At 42.0% G+C, this 9,499-nt stretch overlaps 1 protein-coding gene across 1 annotated transcript in view; it reads left to right on the top strand.

Moving 5' to 3' along the window:
* Positions 1-2,304: 2,304 nt before the first annotated feature.
* Positions 2,305-9,499, top strand: part of MGA (MAX dimerization protein MGA) — a gene marked incomplete at its 5' end in the record, with an annotated part of 50,181 nt that continues 42,986 nt past the window's right edge. Inside the window, 3 exons of the mRNA XM_084270476.1 lie at positions 2,305-3,368; positions 8,042-8,972; positions 9,321-9,408. Of these exons, the coding sequence (XP_084126602.1) occupies positions 2,305-3,368; positions 8,042-8,972; positions 9,321-9,408 (2,083 nt within the window). The remainder of the gene's footprint in view (positions 3,369-8,041; positions 8,973-9,320; positions 9,409-9,499) is intronic.

Here is a 9,499-nt window from a genome sequence, read left to right as displayed (position 1 = left end):
TAAGGCCCAGCCTGCTAACATGTGCCAAGCTGCTCTTGCAATAGACCCTGTCAGGGCTGAAATAACGTAGCTTTTGGCTACTGTAATTGCTCATCATCACGCTGTAACCGCACGCACCTTTCACTGGGTACTGTGAGCAGTGCTTATGGGGAAAGCAGCTGCAACAGTGCAACGTAGGAACTTTCAGTGTTGGAAAACAGAAAGGGTGACTCAGTGGCTCTCTGTATGCATTGAGTTTCTGCTGAGTGCACAGTTGTTGGGCTTTTCTTAATTTACTTCTGGCACGTGTAAGTTGTGCCTCAGGTACATGTAAAGTTGCAGACTGACTGCCTGTCTGAAACCGGATTTGAGATCTCTGTGATACTGTGTTTCCTTGGTGAGTTAGTGTGATTTAGGTGTATCAACATCAAATGTGTAGCATTAGTGTGAACTCAGTTTATGGTTGGATGTTCAGTATACATGCAAGTGTGCTGCATGTGTTTGTAGAGACAAGCAGCGTGGTGGAAAATCCCATGTGACTTAAGATGTAATTCTTCCTACTCCCTGTGTCTGATTTTTAATAGAGATTTGTATTTCTATGGGGTTTTGATAGATGAACATGAAAAAGCTTTTTTGGGGGATAGTTTTTTTGTGTGTGTTGCTGGGACTTAAGTTGTGTTCAGTTGGAAAACCAGGTCAACATTCTTAAAATACAAAATACGAAACTGATACTGAACAGCCAATTCATTCTGCGTTCTAGACTCTGTTAAGTAGTCCTGGGTGGGTGGTTGTGGGTGTGTTTCTGGGGAAGTGTTCCCTCCTCAAAACTGAAAACCAGATCCTGTAACTTCACAGGACTCAGAACCTGTGGAAAACAGTTTAGGTTTTGGGTTGGGTTGGTTTTTTTTTTCCTCCCCCTCCAATTTAACTATTACATGGAGTTTTAAAGTGCAAGTCAAAAGATTGGAGTGGGTCTCGTATTTCTTGGATGTCAAGAGCAGTTATCATGGAGTATAAATTGCCTGCCTCCAGAGCTTTGAGGTCATTTCCCACATGAGTGAGACAGCTGGTTTGCACAAAGGAGTGTTTCCTCTTGCAGTAACCCAGTCCTACCAAAATAAATATGTCTTGCTGAATACGTAATTCACTTAAAACTCATGGATTTGAGTTAATTCTCTGGAAAGAAATAGGATTGCTTTCAACCAGCTAACTCTTGGTGATGGTGCTTCACTCTTGTCTCTGGATATTTGATAGAGGAATCAGTAATTTTTTTGTCAATGTTCCATATATAATAAGGATCAAAATACAAATGTCTGAATGTGGGAAAGGTATTTCTGTGAGTTACCAGAAGGGTTTGCTCCAGTTATTCACACTGAGGAATGTACAGGCTGTTTGAAAAGTGAAGCCGGTTATGATCTTTTGTTGGAGTGCTGACATAGTGCTTAACCTGTGGATTAGATGTACAAAAGTGGGATTGTCTATATGCAGATAAAGGTAACTTCTTAGTTCCCTAAGTGGTGATTAGAGTAATCATAACAATACAATTGTTTCCTTATTCTATCTGAATTATTTCTATCATTTAGAAGATAAAGGAAGCAACGGCTGCCTGGTGCTTTGCATTCATCCATTTACCCTTAGCTGCATGGTGTTTTGGGGGGTTAGTTTGTCTATTTTCCCCCCAAAGCTTATCTGTTTTAACTGATTTTTTTTTTCCCTTTCTATTCTTTAACTGTGCCATAGACGGATGTTTAGAAGTTCGTGGGGTTGGAGTGGGAGGGGAGAAGTCCCAACCACACAAACTTTGTCTTTTTCAGGAAAGAAATTTTGAGGAAATGTGTTTAATTGAGGTGGGGTTTTTTTTCCTCCTTTCTTTTCCTCCTTTTCATTTTTGAGATGTGTTTGACCTCTGGGAGCTCCTTCTTTCTGGCAAGAGCAAATGACTTGCCTTTTTATGTTGGGGATGTGCAGTTTGCTCTTCTGAAAACTTCTGCAGGTGTTGCCAAATGCTGTTTGTTAATCAAATGATTTGAAGAGTTGAGGCAATATCAGAACAAAGAGCACTTTGAAATACATACACGGGCAACCTTGATTTGATACATCTTAATTGTTCTTGATTTTATAATACTGATTCTCTTCTATGTGGAGAACTGTTACAAAAAGGACTTCTAATGAGACTTAATTACTTTCTTAGATTGTATTTGAATAATTTAAACTGTGTTTTCCTTTTTTTCTTTTTTTTTTCCCCAGAATGGTGAACACACATAGAAGATTATCAGAGCTGTGTAGAATTTGCATTTGATTGGAGACCTTGTAAGAGAGTTTATCATGGAGAAGCAGCAGATTGTCCTGGGTAGCCGGGATGGTGGGACTGTGTCTGGTTCAGCACCTGCTTTTTTTGTCATCTTGAAACAGCAGCAGGGAAATGGTAAAGCTGACCAAGGAATCCTAGTAGCGAACCGTGATGCTTGTGCCCTCGCCAGCAGTGTATCAGCTCCAATAAAATCCAAAGTCAAGACCTGCCTCCCAGCTGACTGCATCTCAGGGGGCATTACTGTCACCCTGGATAACAACAGCATGTGGAATGAGTTCTACCATCGCAACACAGAGATGATTCTGACAAAGCAGGGGAGGCGCATGTTCCCTTACTGCCGATACTGGATTACAGGTCTGGATATCAGTCAGAAGTACATCCTGGTCATGGACATATCCCCTGTGGACAATCACCGGTACAAGTGGAATGGCCGCTGGTGGGAGCCCAGTGGGAAGGCAGAACCACACGTTCTTGGGCGAGTGTTTATTCATCCGGAATCCCCTTCCACTGGCCAGTACTGGATGCACCAGCCAGTATCCTTCTACAAGCTCAAACTTACCAACAACACCCTGGACCAGGAGGGTCACATAATCTTGCATTCTATGCACCGTTATTTGCCCCGACTTCACTTGGTGCCTGCAGACAAAGCCACAGAAGTCATTCAGCTGAATGGCCCTGATGTCCACACATTTACCTTTCCACAGACAGAGTTCTTTGCAGTTACAGCCTACCAGAACATCCAGATTACCCAGCTGAAAATAGATTACAATCCTTTCGCTAAAGGATTCAGAGATGATGGGTTGAATAGTCGACCTCAGCGTGATGTGAAACAAAACAGTAACTTAGAATTTGAAGGAGCTGATGTTTTTAGTGCTGCTAGCATTCGTGGTCACCCTGCTGAAGTCGATGCACTAGACTTGCATCAGAGAGGTTTAGAACCTTCATTCACTGGTCAAAGCCCATCAGACGTTGATATGGATAAAGAGTCCATTAACGCAGAAGGAGACATCCTGGGTTTCCTGGACACTGGCCTGTCTTCGAGTGATATGCCAAAGCTAAAAGAAGAAGTCTCTGAAAGGTGGGTTAGCGTTGTTTCTAGCACAAATACAGGTTGAGCGGGATATTTGGTTAAATAATAGGATGCTGAGTATACAGCTAAAGTTTGCCGAACCTGAAGCGGCAGAACACTTAGTGTTACTATGAGCTTTTCTGTGCTCAAACAATTGTGTGTCTGTCTGGACCTCCTAATGTCCCTGAGGAGTGTCAAGAGTTGAGTTTTTTTTCCTGAAAGAAAAGCCAGGGAAAGACTGTAAAGGGGTTTCTCTGCTCTGGGTTTGGAAGCATCTCTGACTTGGTGAATACATTGTTACCGCAGTTCTAGAACTACCTTCAAGCATTATCCAGCTTTTCTGTTTGGTTTTGTAGTCTGTGTGAGGAACTCAGATTCTGTACTTGGAAAGAGGAACGTTGATCTCATCTAAGAAGTGGTAGAACTATGAACCTATGTGCTGGAGTTTTTCAGAACGTTAACTTTTTCCTTCGGATCTGTTCACAGTGTTTTCTTGCTGCGTGGTTGTGATCCATTCGTACATATGTCAGCTTTTCAGGGACGGTGTTGAATGAATGCATTTGTCTTTATCAAACTAGACATACTAATACTTACTAATGAAGACTGAGCAATTATTTTTGTTGATCATTGGTAAGCTATTACTAGCAGCTGATCAGTACTATCTTGCTTTTATGCAGGGTGGTGATTTTGATTGAGTTTAGGATTTGGCTGAGAGTCAGAAGTTGGGAATTGCTGTGTCGTGGTTTAACCCCAGCCGGCAGCTAAGCACCATGCAAGCTGCTTGCTTAATCCTCCCCACAGTGGGATGGAGAAGAGAATTGGAAGAGTGAAATTGAGAAAACTCTGTTAAGATGAAGCCAGTTAAATAGGCAAAGCAAAAACCCTGCATACGAGCAAAGCAAAACAAGGAAATCATTCACCACTTCCTATGGGCAGGCAGGTGTTCGGCTATCTCCAGGAAACCCAGGCTCTGTCGTGTGCAACGGTTACTTGGGGAGACAAACATCTGAACCCCAAACGTCCCCTCTACCACCTCTTTCTTCCCCCAGATGTATCTGCTGAGCATGATGCCATATGGATGGGGTATTGCTTTGGTCAGTTGGGGTCAAGCTGTCCTGGCTGTGTCCCCTCCCAAATTCCTTGTGCACCCCCAGCCTGCTCGCACGTGGGACAGTGTGAGGAGCAGAGAAGCCTCGGCCCTGCTCAGCATTAACTAAAACATCCCTGTGTTGTCAACACTGCTTTCATCAGGAACCTAAAGCGTGGCCCTGTACTAGCTACTGTGAAGAATTAACTCTATCCCCTCCAAAACCCGCACGTGCTGTGTCTCAGATAATGCTCATTAAAGGAATGAAGGTTGCAGTGCTGTCCTGTGTGCTATTTCCCACCAATGCTCAGTTTTTCTGATGTTTTTGAGCCCTGCTATAAAAATGAAAATTAAAAAAAAATATATCTTATTTTACTCTGCACATGGCAACCGGATGGTGACCAGGGTGAGGTTTCATGCTTGTATGAAAAGATCAAGTATTTGCACAAAATGCTGAGCAGCATTTCTTTAGATTTTTAAATTCAGATGCAATTATCAACTTTTCAAGCAATAACGTTGCTTTTTACCACTGAAGTAGCTCTTAGTTTGTGAAGTTATGCACAACATTAGTGGTCACAGAACCTTCTCTTCCTATATTCAACGGGAAGATGAATCATCCAACTTTGTCCTCTCAAAACCCTTGGTGTAATCTGTGGCCAGGGAAATAAGGTTGAATGATGTCTTGACACTCGTTTGTTGCCTGATACGCAACGATGCTCATACTTAAGCAAACTTCTTTACGCTCCAGGTAGTGTATTTGGTACCCTCACAATAAAGCAGTAAAAGCAGAGGAATTGCTGTCTTGCCTTTTGCCAAATTAAAAAAACCCCAACATTTAGCTGCTCATTTATTGGAGGTACTGAGCTATATGAATTAATTTTTCTAAAAATAATTTTAAAAATACTATGGAAATAATATCTGATTTATTCTGAAATTAATGTAGCAATCTGCGGCTGAGGTTTGAAGGATGATCACTCGCCTTCCTCTTCCAAAAGGAAGGCCAAGGAGGGAAGAAAAGTAAACTGCCAGCAGGCTAAACACAGCACAGGGAAATTAAAAAAAAAAAACCCAAGGCTATTGGAGCATTAAAAATCCCAGAGTATTTAGGTTTTTGAAGCAAAAAATTCAAAAGACTTTGGAAGGGAGAAAGGGTACATTGGTTTCATAGATTATGGATTAAAGCTAAAGGAAGGAAGGTTTAAATTAGATACTAGGGGGAAGTTTTTTTACAGAGAGAGTGGTGAGGGGCTGGAACAGGCTGCCCAGAGAGGTGGTGGATGCCCCGTCCCTGGAGGTGTTCAAGGCCAGGTTGGATGGGGCTCTGGGCAACCTTGTGTAGCTCCAGGTCTGGAGGTTGGTGGCCCTGCCTGTGGCAGGGGGTTGGAGCTCTGTGATCCTTGGGGTCCCTTCCAACCCAGACCATTCTAGGATTCTGTGACTTAAGAACCAACAAAGTTTGCTTGTGGTTCCCTCCATACTCCTGACATCTGAGTGGTTCCAGGCATAAGTTGAGTCCACAACTCAAACGAAACATTGAGTTTCCTTGCAGTACAGCTGATGAAATTAAACATCCTACCAGGCCACAGAAGGAAAGCCCAGCATACTACCTCTATACCTTGTCTAAAGATAATAGTTCTTAATAAGTGTGCACTAATAACTCAAGATTAAAATAATGCTCAGGTATGTGTGATCTTCTGTAGAGTTCCATCTTCTTTGTTTTGGATAGTGTCCAGATCCCTGACAGAAAGGTAATCCTTAGCTTGAGTATCATCTTGGAATAGATAAAGGAAAAGGATTATAGAAGTCCAGGCTTTACTGGGCGTCCAGCTGGAAACCATAGAACTCACATGACGGATTTATTCCTGGCCGGCACATTTATTTGGATTTGTCTCTTTATTTTAGACAATTGTAAAATAGGGGAGCAGATTACTTAGATCTTCTTAATAGCCTTGACTTTAATTGTGGATCTGCTGTATTGAATCAACCTCTAGCTGTAATGTGACAGGATTTTGAATGCCCCGTAGCCTGTAAGTGGATTGTCCTAGAATTTCCATCACAGTAAGCTCACTGAAGAAGAAAGGCTTTTTAATTGTACATTTGACAGTCTTGGTTAGATGAAAGCTAGATACTTTCCAATGGGAAACTCATTGCCCAGAGAAGATGGTAGGCAGAATCGGACTGGTATGCCACTGCCTGCTAGTTCCTCACAAGGCAGGTTTTTGCTTAATTCTGTTCACTTAGCGTCCTTCAGAACTGCAGTAGGTTTTCAAGGTAGGTTCTGTCTTGTTCTTAGGATTGTTATGTGTAAAAAAAGTATAACTCTCTGTCTTGACTGTCTGCTCTCTAACCCTGAAGTCTGTCTTCATGAGGTGGAGACTCTCAGCTCCTGCTCTGACCCTTGTGTGTCCTAGCTTCTCTCCCTTAAGTATGTCGTCAGTCTACGCAAGGTGGAAGCAGCCTCTTACTCCACATCTTGTCCCTTAATCCTGAATGGGGGCAAACTGAGCATACTCATTCTTCAGAGGGGGAAGATGGATACTTACAATAAAAAACTCAGACACACATACATATACACAATATATAAAGCCTTATTCCCTTGATATATAATGCATTGTTATGTAAATTAAGTTGTATTTGAAATTGTGAGCAATAACTAATATTAACACATTGTTAATTTAAATAAAATTTTAATAACATAAGGTGAGCAGTTTGAATAATAATAGAGCATAATGAAAATTGTGTGTAGTATCATATATATGAAGGGAGTATTGGAATACTATCATGTACATTTAGTAAATAAGTTTGGACTGTTCTGTGAGGTTCCTTGTGGATACGAGTTTCTAGTTTCATATCTTAGCTGTTTCCTGTTCTGATGAGGAGCCGGCTTGTGATGCGCTTAACAGAACTGCTGACTGCAATTTTCTGACTGTTGTGTCTTCCCCTCAAAGAAACCCATTCTGGGAGTGTAGGTGGCCACACTGTGGATCTTCAGTATCTAATGCATGGTATGGCAAATTGTGGTTAGGTTACCACTCAGGCTTTGTTGGAAATAGAGCGTAATTCCATAGGATATTAACGTTCTCGAAGCCTTTGAACAATGGTTGAATTTAGGAATTCTATGTGGCAGCAGGGTGAATTAACTAAAATTTTATTCAAGTCATGTCAATTGAAGTTCGTTAAGCTTGCACTTGGCTTCTTATTTGTAAGCACAGTGGCTTTAGTGTGGTGACTTAATGAGACCCACAGCAAACTAATGCCACTTCTGAGCATTTAAAACACGATAGTGTAGCGTGAGTTCATGCTGAGCCTCAAATAGGAAAAAGTGCAGATGTCACCCTGATGTTCCTAGGGAGGGAAGTTGTGCTGCTGCCTTCAGATAAGAAGTTGGATTGCTTTTAATGATGGCAGTTTGTTTTTTCCCTTGCATGCTTGCTTCTGGAAATGTAAGCTGGTAAATGACAGCTCGGCACACTCGTGTCTTGGAGCGTTTTGAAAGTTTTCTACAATATGTTTGGGGGGATGATCAAATCTTGCTAGAGGAAGAGATTTGATAATGTCCCTGTGTTTTGTTTTTGTCTCCTCCTGCCCATCACAGTCCCATTGGTAGCAGCTACGAAAGCAGTTCCCGTATGGCATCCCCCTTGGACCCAAATGGACACTTCAATGTGGTTGTTAAAGAGGAACCAATAGATGACTACGACTACGAGTCCAGTGTTTGCACGCAAGGAGTAACTGTGAAACAGGAAGACACAGATGAAGAAACGGATGAATATTCCAACACTGATGATGATGATCCCATCCTACAAAAACACCTCTTGAGGCGCTCTGAAACAGACGGGGTCAACGGGGGATTCATCTCTAGGAAGCGTGTCCTAACAAGTCCTTCAGGTGTTGCCAAAGCAAAAATGTTAAAATTGGAGAGTGGGAAGATGCCTGTGGTCTATTTGGAACCTTGTGCTGTCACAAAAAGCACGGTGAAGATATCTGAGCTGCCACAGACCATGCTTTCCTCTTGTAAGAAGGATAAATCCTCTCTGAATACAATACTGGACTCCTTGCCTTTGTGTTTTGAAAATCACAAAGGTTCTAGCTCAGGCACAGCCACGACAGCTGAGGGGTTAGTTATGAAAAAACAATCTCCTGGGAGTAGAATATCGCAGAAATATTCTTCAATCAGAGATGCCCAGTGGGCTATATCTAAATCACCTAATTTTAATCTCAGGGGCTCAGTAAATTGTCACTTCTCAGCTAGAGAGATCTGTGGGAGAAAGAGGCCTGGCATACTGAAGAACCCTATGTCCCTGAAAGGCTCTGGTAGCCATCAAAGCACCTTGTCTCCAGTTATACCTAAAAGGGGAAGGCCGCGGAAGCTCAAAATTTCCAAGGCTGGTCGACCACCTAGAGGTTTAGGGAAGAGTGTGGTAACGAGCAAAAGCACCTCGCTGGGGCCTGGGAGTGTCACTTCAGATGTTAAGCCGGACCTTGAAGATGTTGATGGAGTCCTCTTTGTGTCCTTTGCATCAAAGGTAAAAACTAACTGTTTTGAGTAAAACTAAAGCCCTTTTCTAATGTTGATTATTTTTAAGCCCTTTGAACTTAAAAGCTGGAGGTATGCTTTCTTTCAAACCGAGTTTTGGTATTTGTGACCTCTTCCCAAATCTCTTCTTGTCTTGTCCTTGGGTTAACCATGCTTTTTCTTACCTCTTAGCAACTTGGGAAGAAATAGAGACATCTAGAGTTCTGTATAAAAAAATAGGTACTTGCTTATTAATCTCATGTTTTGAATAGTTCAGTGATACTTAGATGTGGCCTAGTTTGAAGCTAAGCCAGTGTTTTAAGCTATCCTGCTTATCCAAGGTTCTTTATGTGTATAGGAAGCTCTTGACGTTCACACTGTTGATAGAGCTGGAGGAGAAGAGTCGCAGAATCTTCAGGTTCCCTTGCTGACTACAAATGATCCAGGTACAATTTGGGGTTTTTCAGAAATGTCTATTCCCTGCAGTAAGGGAACTTGTAAAAAGCATTGGGAAATAATCCATTTAAGTAAGTTTAT

Source organism: Gallinula chloropus, assembly GCF_964237585.1.
Source record: "Gallinula chloropus genome assembly, chromosome: 14".
Taxonomy (NCBI): Eukaryota; Metazoa; Chordata; class Aves; order Gruiformes; family Rallidae; genus Gallinula; species Gallinula chloropus.
The sequence above is the reverse complement of the archived record's forward strand: the minus strand, read 5'-3'. Positions and strand labels throughout refer to the sequence as shown.